At 40.8% G+C, this 13,641-nt stretch overlaps 1 protein-coding gene across 2 annotated transcripts in view; it reads right to left on the bottom strand.

The window, feature by feature from the left end:
• Positions 1–475: 475 nt before the first annotated feature.
• Positions 476–13,641, bottom strand: part of LOC102501296 (guanylate-binding protein 4) — an 80,951-nt gene continuing 67,785 nt past the window's right edge. Inside the window, exons 4-11 of one of the 2 annotated variants that reach the window (XM_027770566.1) lie at positions 11,056–11,165; positions 10,662–10,858; positions 8,184–8,429; positions 6,887–7,167; positions 4,742–4,954; positions 2,728–2,830; positions 1,930–2,123; positions 476–821 (exon numbers count right to left, since the gene is read on the bottom strand). In XM_027770566.1, coding sequence (XP_027626367.1) covers positions 612–821; positions 1,930–2,123; positions 2,728–2,830; positions 4,742–4,954; positions 6,887–7,167; positions 8,184–8,429; positions 10,662–10,858; positions 11,056–11,165 — 1,554 coding nt within the window. In that variant the 3' untranslated portion in view covers positions 476–611. The remainder of the gene's footprint in view (positions 822–1,929; positions 2,124–2,727; positions 2,831–4,741; positions 4,955–6,886; positions 7,168–8,183; positions 8,430–10,661; positions 10,859–11,055; positions 11,166–13,641) is intronic. The other variant, XM_027770575.1, reaches the window with a different exon arrangement.

Here is a 13,641-nt window from a genome sequence, read left to right as displayed (position 1 = left end):
GAAATCACACCCCAGGGGATGGCCATGCCAGAATCCCTTCTCCTCTCCTCTCCTCTCAGGATCTTGGGCAGACAGGCAATGTGTCTAGCATGATTCTCAAGCTGCTGGAATCAGAACTCAAATAGTGAAGCTGGCCTAATGGGATCTAGCACAGCAACCTCCATGCCACCTGCTGGCCCAAGAACAACTGTTATCATCTGTGAAATTAGACATTATTATTCTCATATTTTTACCTATTTTAAAAAGTATTTTTTTTGCTCAATTCTCACTGATATAGAAGAACTCATTATAACTTAACTCTGAATATAATATACATTGTTAATGTTTTCTTCATCTTGCCATTTGTCTTTTTGCTGTAAGTCTTTTATATGAATAATTTCGTGATCTAATCTGGTTCCACTTTTCAAAATTAAGCAATTCAATCAAAATTAAGTTTGTTAGTTGTGTTTTGACTGTTAGGTGCTGTTATTCTTTGTAATTACTTTCTATTTTTTAACTTTTTTTTTTGATGAAAAAAGTGTTACACATATACTTCAAAAATGAGTCACGGTATTATGCTATTAAAAGAAAAATGATCTCATTTTATAATTCCCTTGCCAGGAACTTGCGGTTTATCGGTTTTGTGGAATGAAGCATTTAGCCAGCTTAAAAGGCAAAGTTACTACGTCGATGACTGTTTTGCCAATTGTAGCAAAGAATCCTAATAAACCTGAAGGTTCTTCTTCTTTTTTTCTTTCGATCTCTGCTTTTAGTTGTTTTATCTCTTTATTTAACTCCTCAGATTTTTTTTCAAATCCTTCAATAAGCATTTCTCTTTGGACCTGTAAGAGAGCAAAACCCCCAACAGCAAGAGTCAGAGTTTGTCTGTGTAACCGCGTTGGCAGCTAAGCACACGCATCTCTTTACTGCCTCAGTTCACTCTTTGAGAGTTTTTCAGTATTTCCACAGTTTGGACCTGAATTGTGGGAATACCCATGGTTTAAACCTTTGGGAGTTTCCTGGGTGGCATCTCACTGGGGGTGGGGAGAATTTCGTTGCATGATAAAAGCTCAATGGAAAGGAATGCAGACTGAATTTTTAATTCTGGGTTCCACTAAGAATTAAAAAGATGGCCAAAATGATCTCATAAACAATGGGAACTGCTGATATTGTGTGAACACAGGTAATCAAGTCCCAGTTTAGGACAAGAATTCAGGGACCAGCAGTTGGCATAATGGCTATGTCGCTGGACTCCCATGTAATCGACCGCGATTCGAGTCCTGGACCCGGTGGCTTAAAACTCATGCTGGGTGCGTGTGCATGCGTGCCCAGGATCCTGAGAGGAGAATGAAGGAGAAGGGACTGCAGCGTAGCCATCCCCCATGGAGGGGTGATGGGGGGGTGATTTCTTGCTTTCTGTCTCTCTGGCGAGCGCACGTGCCCTCTAGCAAAAAAAAAAAAAAAAAAAAGAAAAGAAAAGAATCAGCTTTACTCTAGTCATTTAGGGTTTAGGATGGTCAGGCAGACATGGAAATGAAAGGAGCACATTTAGAGTATCCAACTTCCCTTATTTCATATCAGCTCAACTAAATCAGATACTTTCAGACCAGATGGTTGTATTTCAGGTCTCTTTGATGGTTGTGCCAAGAATCGTAAGGACTAGTGGAAGAAGTCTATTTAATGAGGGCACAGTGGGGCCATCCTCTAATTATGACAGCAGCCCAGCATGCAGGGGGATGCCACTTGTTCTGTCCAAGGTCTAACACTGAAGAAGGTCTTGAGGTCTTTACAGGTACATTTACAGGCTTCAATAGGATCCAAAAGTATTTGAAATGCAAATCTTTTGGTTTTCTTTTCAGAATCTCAAGCATGCTCAAATCCGGGCTCTTCCCTTCCAGAGTAACTAATGCAGTGTCCATCAGGCACTGCCTGGGCCCTGTCCAGACTTACCCGCATCTTGTGCTCCAGCACCCTGTCCTGCTCTCTCAGGAAGTCTTCTTTCTCCTTCTCCATCTTCTCCTTCAGCTGGTGTATGTGTTCCTGGTGGCTTCTCTCTTGAGCCTCCAATCTTTGCTCCTGCTCTTTCTGTTTCTGTCTTAGTAGCTCCTGTTCCTTCTCAGCGGCCTCCTTCTTGGCCTGCTCCTCTGTTCCACACATATTTTAGAGAGGGAAGAAAACAACATCCAGGCCTGAGTTCACCCTCCTGATTCAGTGACAAATGGACTTTGAAAGTGAATGAGGGTGGGACTAGCAGGTGATGTAATGATTATATCCCTGGACTTCCAACTTAGTTGACTACAGTTCGAGTCCCAGACCCGGCAGCTTAAACTCATGCCGAGTGTGTGTGCTTATGTGTCCATAATCCCAAAAGGAAAATGGAGGAGAAGGAGTTGCAGTGTGGCCATCCCTCTGGGGGAGGAGGCGATTTCTCACTTTCTGTCTCTCAGTTGAGTACATATACCCTAGAGCAAAAATATCTCCTAAAAATAAATAAATAAATAGAAAAATGGACAGGGACTCTTAATTCTCCTGGACGTCCCACCATCAAAGGCGTGTTCCATATTGTTATTGGAAAGGGATCTGTCTGACTGGCTGCTGGACAACCACAACTGTCCTCGTTATTGTAACAGAATATGCACTCTTCAGAAGGAGAGGAACTCCTTGGTTCAGGAAGGTCTTTTTGTCAGATTTCCCAGAGGGCATTCCGGGAACCTACCCAACCCTATTGACTCAAACTCTGTCCTGTACCTGCTATGGCCTTCTCTCCAGCAGTGAGGGCTTTGTCTGACTGCAGGATGGAGTCTTCCATTGGCACTAGTGACTGCAGGAAGCCCTGGAGCACCTCATTTGCCTGAGGAACCGACAAAGAGCAGAGAAATGTCAGGCTTTAAAGATCTAGTTCCTTCCTGGGGAAATCATTGTTCTACAATATCTGAAAGGTGACCTTGCAAATTGTGCATCCTGCATGGGATCAGTGCTTCATTTTCACCTATGGCCATGATCTTAAACTCTTTGTTGGACATAAAACCCTTCATAGCAGCTCCTTCCTACCTCTGTATTCATATTAAAAGCTTCTCTAGCCCCCAGATTACAGTCCACCAGATTCATGTGCAGTTCTAAAAATATAACACCTACTTGGCTCCATATGTTTCAATAGCAGTGTTTCATTTTTGTTTATTTTTTGTTGTTGTTTTGTCTTGTTTTTTCCTTTTTCTTCTACCTGGAAGCTCTACCTGTATCCTTTCTTCACTAGGGTAACATCTTTTGAATAGTTCATCTTAGTGCTTCCTGTCTTGCATTCTTAAATGTGTTTTTAAACTGACTTCCAGTTGGAAATAGCTGCCTGCTGTGTTAGCAGTTCTTGCTGGCTATGTGACCTGAGGTAACTTACTAACTTCTCTGAGTATTGCATTTTTCATCTATATGGTATGGAAAATAATATCACCTAATTCATATTTTCTGAGGATTAAACTGATAGTCCAAAAAAAAAAAAGCACCACATAACATACTTGATCGAGGGAACAAATGCCCTATATGTATCATGTGTACCCACACCTTTTATTTCTGTAATACATTGACCTCCAAAGGTGGTATTCAGCCCGACTGCCCCTACCAAGATTAGCTAATGCCTAGAGATCGCAAATAACTTTTATGTGAGTCACCTTTCATATGTAAGCCAAGCTGTCCAAAATATATACCCATACGCCAATCACTTCCTTCATGTGGCTTTTACAATCTGGGACACTATCTGTTTACCCCAGGGCCGGGTACGGAAAACTAGCACAGCCCCTATATTCCAGAGCTCACTGAAATCACTCAGACTAGCCAATCTTCACCCTGTGTGTTAGGCTTTGAAAGTTACCTCCTGCAGAAACCAAATAAAGCCTCCTGCTCAAGATTTCTCCCAGTGTTCAATCATTCCTGACCAACCCTGTTTCTTCCCTAGGTGGCTCCCCAGCTGTGTTATGCTCCCTACGCGGGGGATCTGTGAGTATGACAATCTTTTCCATGGCAGGCATCTCCCGAACTGTTGGCCTTGCCAAATCTAAATGATATCATTACAACCTGCCTCCTATTGTCATTATTATTACCATCATCATAATCTTTATTTTTACTATTTACTCATTTCTGTATGAAAACGCTTAATACACTGAATATAACTAGCTAATTATTTGTCTGTATCTCTGGTAAAATCATCAGCATTTTAAGACTAAAGATTTGTCTTTAATCTCTATATTCCTGTTTTTAACCCAAAAGCAGTCACACTGTGGGTCCAGTCACGATGGCACACAGATACTACCACTGCTTAGAAGGTTGGAAGTCTCACCAAAGGGTGACTTTGGTTCCCGAGCCACCCTGAAGTGGCCAGACGATGTAACCTGCCTGTAATTCTAGCTAACAGGCAGGTGATGGCAGGAGAACCATTACATGGCAGGACTGCCAGAAATAGCTACCGTGGTAACTCTCATGTTCCCCTCTTCACCTTTCTCCCCCTGTACTTCTCTCACAAAGGAAAAAAATCACATCATTCAGTAAAAGAAAGAAATGTTGTTTTTCATCCAGGATTCTCAATAATATACCCTTGTTTTGGGAAGAAATATTGGTGATCTCTCTAAGAGCTCTATCTAATTGTGGATATAAAAACTAAAAAAGTTGTGATACTGCCTTACTCTGATAACTCCCCATAACTGCTTCTGTGGTCTCAGCTTTCAGAAGGAGCAGAAGTCCCTGTAATTCCATTCTACAATACAACCCTTCTCACCTTAACTCCTTTTCTGGGCACTTGATTATAGGCACATTCAACTTTTTTCTTTGCTTCTAAATAGAGATTGTACCCTCCAGGAACAGAGAAATTTCCTCCTGAAATGCTTTTCATCAAGGGTTCTGAAAAATGCTCAAGCTTAGACTTGCAATATTTGATAGATGCCTCTTCATTCTGCAGCAAGAAATCTTCCTTCTTTTTCTCTATGATGATCTGCCAGGGTGATGTAAAAATATAAGAGAATGAAGCTGTTAGAACGCATGGCCAACTTTGCGCCTCTTGGAAGAAGCAGTCTGACAGCCGAGTGGACTAGGAAAGACTAAGAGCCAGGAGCATCTTATAGTCCAATTCTGATCAATTCTCTTTGTGACCTGTGGGCTGTCCCTTCACTCCTTTGGGGTCAGGCTTATCATCTGCAAATGCTGGGGTTGAGCAACACAAAATGCATGGTTCCTTCACCTATAGTATAATTAACAGTGGTCCAGCTACCAACAAGGACCCATGGAAAATTGGAGTGTAATGAAAGTAGTGGCCTCAGAGAATGTGGGTTGCTCTTGATGAAAACAAGTACATAGAAAAATAGGACACCAGCAGAATGGTCAACTGGAGGTATTGTCCTCCCACCCTCAAAAAAGGTCCAAAATGATAAACGAACAATTGCATTTCAAACAGCATGACTGAGAGACAGTTCTAGAGTACAACGAGGGAGTGGTGGAAACCCTGGGGAACACAGAGTCAAAAGACTGCTGCTTAAGAAGAGGGAAGGAAACACCTCACCTCTGCACCAGCACTGTACTGGGGTGACTTCCCCATGCTGGGGAGAAATGAGCAAAATGTCCTCAGCATCCTCCACTACCACGCTGGACATTTACAGTCTTGGCAACTGGAGAGTCTGGTTTGTCCTCACAGATCTGAGCCCAAACTGGAGACCATAGGGTTATTCTGCTCCAGAGGAGCTCATTTCGTGCCCACCACCATAGGGCCTAACCTGCTACTGTGTTATGCCATCTTGAAACCTAGGCCCTGCCAGAGTGTGTTCTGCTCTGGGACAACTAGCTACTGCACCTCTGCATCCTGAGGCTCTACCCTCATTGTGCAATGGTTGCACACAGATTAGTGCACCACTCCTACCTGAGCTGCTGCAGTCCGTATCCCTAGGGACGAACCACCTTGGAGGTTCTCCATCGCCCCATCCCAATTGCTGCTATGTACCATCTCCCAGCTACTGGGAGCTGAGGGCTAGTGGAACATCTGTGACTTAGATGCCTCCAAGCCCTTATCTCTCCCTTCTCCCTACCCTCCTCCAGCAACAGGCAGTCCAGACTATCTTGTTCCCCAGGTACTTTATCCCACCTGGTGCTCTGACTCTTCTCCCAGAGAGGATTTGAAGGTGTGAAGACACAAGATTGATTTTTTTGCTTGTACTCATAAATTATAGTGCACCTGGGTTTCCTCAAAATGAACGAAGAGATTCTTGTCAATTTGGGGCTGATAAAATACAGACTGAAAGACAGACACTTAGTGAATGTACCTATGGCACACAAAATTAAGATATCCCCCCAATTTTTCACCCCTGGTTTCCACATCTTCCATAGTCCCTGGGCATGGTAATATGATGGATTAACTCAAGTTTTAGATAACGTTATATACCACAAGTTGACTTTAATAAATGGAGATTACCCAAGTGTGATTTTCAATCTGCCAGGTCTGGATTACCAAATCTCTTAAACTCTTTAATAAAAGAAAATGTTTCTGTTACCAAGGCAGAGGAGGAAGTCAGAGAGATCAGAAAGGAAAAAGAGTTGGGTTTAATAGTTACTGCTGGCTTGGAGAATGCAGCAGATTCTTCAGAGCATTCAGTTGGGAACTAAGCCCTAGACATCTTGTTTCTGATAGACCAGCAGAGCACCCATACTTGAAATGGACTTCTGACCTACAGGGCTATGAGGAAGGTGCTAAATGTATTGTAGTTTATTATTCAGTAATAGAAAATAAACTGACCATCTTTTTAAAAAGTGGTGAACTCTAGTAAATTAGAGCCCTTTAATAAGAAATCAGGCTCCTTCTATCATGAGAGGAGCCAGGTGTCATAAAGGTAGACTCTAGGCACCATTCCAAAAGGGCAAGATGAGTAAGACACAGTACCACAAGCTCTTTCTGGAACTCCTGGTTTTCATCCTTGAAGGAGAGCTCCATGAAGACCGCAATGGCTTCCTTCTCACAGGCTGCGTGCACGTCCAGCAGCTCCTGGAGAGTGTCCGTGGGGAGCCTCAGTCGCTGGGCCATCTGCTCACGGTAGTGGTTGGCTGCCTTCTGCACAGCTGCCGAGTTCTCGCGCTGGGCCAGGGTTGTCACGGCGTTCTCCAAACAAGGCACAGCGCCACTGTTGATGGCATCCACGTAGGTCACCACCAGAGTCGCCAGCCCTGAAGGATGCATAAAATTCATGGAATCAACAGAGTTTTCCCTTGTTGTTTATAAGTGTTACGGATCAGCATCCTATAAATCACGCACACACAAATCTATGTTGGAATTTTCCTTTTCTTTCTTTTGCTTTTTCTTTTATTCTCCCTAACATTCCCACTGCTGTTATCGTGATTAAATCTACCTTCTTATAATATCACTGTGATTCTTATTCACTCCTTCTTTTATGGTTCTCCAATTCATCTTATTACACAATTAAAATCCTGAACACAAGCAATGTGTCTAAGGATTTCCTGTAAAAATACCATTCCATTTAAATGAAATTTAAAACCGATTATTAGCCAGATAAGTAAATTACATAATTTGTGGGTCCTAGTTCTAAATGTAAATGCAGGTGTCTTTATTTAAAAACTTATCAAGAATCTTGAGAGAGTGGGGGCTGGACAGTGGTGCAGCGGTGAAATCCAACCTCAGCAGGGCTGATCTACACTGGAAGGTTCTGGTTTGTATCCAGAGACCACCCTGGTATGTTGGGCACACACATGCTCATGTTCCAAGACTCTCTGTGGCTGGGGTTAACTTTCTACATGATTAGGGCCCTATTGGAGGTGTTCTCTCTCGCTCATGGAATAAATAAATAAAATATATTTAAAAAAATAAAAGGAATTTTGAGATAGTGACTGGGCATTAAGCTAAGCGAATGACTCCTGACACTGGATACTATGCTCCTATATAGGTCCCATACTCCTGAAGCCAGCTGTGCATATGAGATTTTATTGAATCTTATATTTCAAAATCTCAATGGCTTGCTGGGACTCATGGCCTGTTATTTATTTTCTCTTTTGTGTGAGTTTGCATTATGTTTTGCATACCTTTACTGAGAAAAATAATCACTTACACCACAGAATGTCATCTAACAACACAAATATTATCTCCTGAAATTGTTGTTTGCACTTATATGGTTAGTGTGCAAGTTTTGTGGGATATAGTAAACACCCATATAGGGAAAGGGACTCACAGTTTCCAGTGATCATAATTCCCTCTCTTAAGTTCTTTGTCTTTGCATTGTTGAAAATATAGTTACAGAATTTTTCCGATTGCACCCGGAAACTAGAATCCAGCTGGTCTTCTGACAGTTGGTCAATATGGAGTAAGAGTTTTCTGTCACTTGTTGGCCGGTCAAAGACAAAGCATTTCCGTTTCACGAAGAAACGCCTGATGCACTCTCTAGTCATGTTGGAATTCTGGATTTGGGGATTATTGCCTGCAGAATTGGAAAAAGTGACTATTGAGAGAATAGTTCCCAAGCAAGGCAGAGGGTCTTCATTTCCAAGGATCCTTGCATTACTGAAGTCTCCTGCATTTATACATCTTTCATCCAATCATGCATGATTGGATAAAAACTGTATACTAATTTTCCATGGTACCAAAAACAAAGCCATTTTTGCCCAGAGTAGAGAATTAAGGAAGGCTATTGGGATTGGCTATTTAGTATTAGTAATAAGTGCTTTTTAAATGAACAACTAGTTATAATATGGTCAGAAATACTTCTCTCATATTCCTGTCCCATATCAGAAATAAAATGTGGGATCAAAAATAAATTAATGGGGAACCAGCAGTTAGCGTAATGGCTATGTTGCTGGACTCCCACGTAGTCGACCACAGTTCGCGTCCTGGACCCGGTGGCTTAAAACTCATGCCGGGCGCGTGTGCCTGCGTGCCCCAGATCCCAGGAGGAGAATGGAGGAGAAGGGATTGCGGTGTGACCATCCCCCCTGGGGGGTGATTTCTCACTTTCTGTCTCTATGTCTATGTCTGGGGAACGCACATGCCCTATAGCGAAAACTTCTCAAAAAAAAAAAAAAAAATTAATGTAGGGCCAGTAGGTGGCATGGTGGTTAAAGCACTGGATGCCAACATGGCTGACTGCAGTTTGAGTCCGAGACATGGCAGATTGAAAATCACACCAGGCGCATGCGTGTGCATGTAGAAAACCACAGGAGGAGAATGGAGGTGCAGGGATTGTGGCATGGTCATTCTCCCCATTGGGAGAGGGGTGATTTTTCACTCTCCTTCTCACTGTCTCACTGTCTCTTTCCAGCAAGTACTCATGTCCTATTGACAAAAACCTAAAATTAAAATAAAACTTAAAACATATCAGAATCAAGGACAAGATGCTGCTTGGGAAAATGTTGGAAAGAAAATAGATGATACCCAGGTCAGTACAGTAAAATATTTTTAAAAACCAGCAAACATTTATACACTATCTGAGTCAGCTCTGTAGCCTAGTAGGGACCTAGATCCAACATGCTGACTGTAGTTGAAATTCCAGCCCCAGTGGTTTGAAAAGCATGCTGGATACATGTGGGCATATGCCCCAAATCCTGACAAGATGGAGAAATGAAGAAGGGATTGTGGGATGACCACACCCCATTTGGGGTTGCTTTCCTGCTCTACCCCCACCTCAATCTCTCTGGTAAATACCAAAGAGGATTGCCATCCTCTGGCAATTAAATCAATATGTGTATCATAAATAATCATTAATAAACTTTATTTCTTTTAGCAGAATCCTTCAAAGCATGAAGTTCACCTAAACAAAATTTGAAGATCTTACCACTTCTCCGTATCAGTTATATTGAACTTGATAGAGTCTTGTCAAAAGATTTGTGGTATTTATCAGTTGTGCAAAAATATTCATCAAAGAATGAATAAATGATTGAACCAATAAAAATGGATACAGCTTTTAGCTGTCATCAGTTATCTACTCCTCCATGATTTGTAATAAATTCATAATATTGAAATGATTGCATGTTGTGTGTGGAAACAAAATTAGCACAGTAATATTATAAAAAGAAAATTAAGACTTTTTGTGGGTCTTACTGGAAGGATATGTTAATTTTTCCCAATACATTATTGTATAAAATCCTTTCCCTGAAAGATATAAATACCCAGGTATTAGTGAACTGCATGAAATATGATTTTAAAATTAGGTAAATTAATTTCTAGGTGATTCTATATTCAACAACTTCAGATCTAATGAACTACTTTTTAAAAATAAATCAGAAGACCAGCAAATGGTGTAATGGTTACGTCGCTGGACTCCCATGTAGTTGACCGCGGTTTGAGTCCTGGACCTGTGGCTTGAAACTCACACCAGGTGCGTGTGCGTGCATGTCAAGATCCAGAAGATACACTTAATACATATAAAAAAAAAGCATGTCAGCCTTCGGAAGTGCTGATGGTAAGTAGGATACATTTTAATGACAGCAATAATGTGATTCAATATCAGGCAGTAAAGTTTGTCAGTGAGTTTACATCCCAGATTCAGATTTTCAATTAATAATAAACTAAAATCATGGCCACCTGTCAGTCACCAGTCACCATTGTATGGACTCTAATCTAGTCTCAAAAAAGATTTACTATGAGGTGATGAGTGACAGGACTTGGTTGATTCCACACCCTCTGAACCTACCCCACCCAGACCACACTCTGATACCTTTAATCAGCTTCAAGGCATTCTCCAGGTACTCGTCTTCCGTGATGGGGTGTCCATCTAACTCCAGCTCCAGTGTGAAATCTCGAACGGTCCAAACAAAGTCTGGAAAGAAACCTGCAAACTCGGCAGAGTCCTTTAAGTCATCAGTTTGGGGAGAGGACTTTGCCCTGATTCGTTCTGAGAGTTCAGCCACGTAGCTAGAAACACAGTTAAGGAAGGAGAGAGGTCCTGCACCAGAATTCACAGTTCTCCCTTAGAAACAAATTATACAACATTCTCTATTCTGTGTCCTCTCCCCCTGAACCATAACAACCGAGACAACAAACATAGAAATAGCATCAGTTGTCATTCTTATAAACTCCATAAGACAGGGGTTCCATTCCTGTGAGGATACTGAAGCTGGTCCAGGGCCTGGTGGTTGATGGTGCCCATGCTGTTGTACACAAAGGTGCTGCTCAGGAGCACAGCCAGTGCAAAGATCCACGAGTCATTTGTAGGGTCACCCTAGAAAGCAAGTGACAGCAAGGGGTTTAAGTCTCCTTTTTTTTTTTTAAGAGGTTTTTGCCTTAGGGTGGCATTTATTGAAGAGACAGACAGACACAATGAGAAGGAAAGTGCGCGATGTGATTTTGAAGCCACTGAGTCTGGACTCCAACCATGGTCAGCCATGTGGGAGTCCAGCAATGTAACTGTTGCACCACCTTCTGGTCCCCTTATATCTACTATTTATTTATTTATTTATTCATTCATTCGATTGTTAATTCTCTAGTTTAGTTGTACCATACTTAGTTAAATGGTAGGACAAAGAACATAAAGTTTGAACATAATGTTGAATTTGCCCCATATTTTGACATTTATATTTTTCTCTCTCACGAGTTCATTTCCTTTAGTTATTAAAGGAACCAATAAACATTGTCAGTGTGTAAAATACTTAATACATTGCCTAGAATGTAGCAGGTGGATAATAAGTGAGCCATAATCCTGCTGCAAATAATCTCCATAATGAGATATATTGGGGTCACAAATTCTATTTGATTGACTAAAACATGCATTTGGACAGTGTTGTATATGACAGTTCCTTGACCTCAAGAGGATGACTTTAAGAAATGGCAGCTAAGGGTGTCAGCATATAAATAACGACAGCCAAAATAATCATTTCTCCTGAAATGGAACCACAGTTATGTTTTCTTTAAAAAAAAAAAAGCTGAGATGGCTAGTGAACTTGAGCTGCGAAATATTGCTTTCATTGACTAAAAATGAAGATTTTCTGCGGAGACTCCTTCCCGAGATTCATTTCTAGTGGGAAAGGCACTAAAAATCCCCAGATTCATTTCTAGTGGGAAAGGCACTAAAAATAAGTTCGACTTACTCCCTGCTCTCAAGTCCCTCCTTTATTGTGCTAATTTGTGCCTTTCCCCATTCCATTTAGGAAAGGCACAAACCAAGGCCCATCCTGAGATGGCTACTGAACTTAAGCTGTGAAATACTGCTTTTTCATTGGTTTTCATTTTTTGCTTTTTAAAATTAAAATATAAATGTTTTATTATCTTTTTTCTTTCTTTTTTATTTTATCTTTTCTTTTTTTTCCTCTTCTCTAATTCTTTTTCTTTTTTCTTTATCATTATTCCTTGACTGTTCAGCCTCTACACACTGAGTATCTAGACAGGTCCAGGTGAACAGTATCCAAACATCTGAATATGATTAGGGACAGAATATTTCTCAATTCCCACTGTATCTGATGCACGAAGAGTGAAAAAAGGAATGGAAGAGAGATTGCAGATCATTTCTTCCCGCATGCCTCTGAATGCTCCGACTGAACTTTAAGAATTAGGAAGAAACACACGAAGTATCAGATGACCAGAAATCACCACAAGGTCACAAGAAATATGAGAAAGGAAGAAAATACCTCTCCTCTAAGGGAAAAGAATAACTCCTCTTTTTCCTCAAAATAGTACAATGAAACTCATGAAAATGTCAGATAAAGAATTTAGAATATTCATAGTGACAAAGCTAACAGAGATGGAAAAATAGACAATGAACTGCAGAAGAGGCAGGAGAAAGGAGATGATGAGTTCCAAGAGGTGAGGAAATTCTTGCAAGATCTAAAAGAGGAAATACACACCATGAAAAAAGAATCAAATAGAACTAACAGAGGCATGCGGGTGAGAAATGTGGGTGGGAAAAAAAAAATATATATATATATTTAACTAGAAATGAAAAATTATCAATAACATGTATGATTAAGCCACTATGCAGTATAGTCTGGATGAGAAATCACATTTTGTATGCTGTGATGATGCTCAGTGAATGAATGTAAAATTAATTAATTAAAAATTTAAAAGAATTAATAACAAAAAAGCTAAGCTGTTTGCATGAAATAACTAGGAAAAGTTATGGCTGGAAACCCAGCTAAGGGGTAGTGGCACTAAATTAATAAAGGTTTATTTATCACACACACACACACAAAGGGTGGGGAATGCAAATAGCCTGTAATAAGTACTCCGAGTTCAGAGCAAGGAGTTGACAATGACTAACTGGGAGAGGACAGCAATAAGTTGAAAACAGCTGGGCTTTGGAGTTGATAAATTGTGAACTTGTGGAGGGAAAGGTATCAGGCCAGTGGAAGGGCCAGCACATTTAACCAGTTGCTCCCATTAATCCCCCAGGCTTCAACTTCTTCCAGGAAGATTTTTCTAACTTTCATAACTGGGTTAGGCTCCCACTACCTGCATCCGGATGTGCTTATTGGTCGCATTGTGTGTTTGTTTTCTTTCCAACTAGGATCTGAACCTTTACCTTGCTCATTGCCTATCATAGAGCCCTGGAATTCACCTGCTCAATCAGTATTTATTAATTAGGATCATTTACCTAAGCATTAAAAATAAGACTTATTCACAATATTCTAAAGTATTTGAGCTTACAAAAAAAATCTAAATTCAAGCTTCATTAGCTAAATTAGTTTCATTGCCTATAATCAGGT

Source organism: Tupaia chinensis, unplaced genomic scaffold, assembly GCF_000334495.1.
Source record: "Tupaia chinensis unplaced genomic scaffold, TupChi_1.0 Scaffold000023_1, whole genome shotgun sequence".
In the NCBI taxonomy this organism is placed as follows: domain Eukaryota; kingdom Metazoa; phylum Chordata; class Mammalia; order Scandentia; family Tupaiidae; genus Tupaia; species Tupaia belangeri.
The sequence above is the reverse complement of the archived record's forward strand: the minus strand, read 5'-3'. Positions and strand labels throughout refer to the sequence as shown.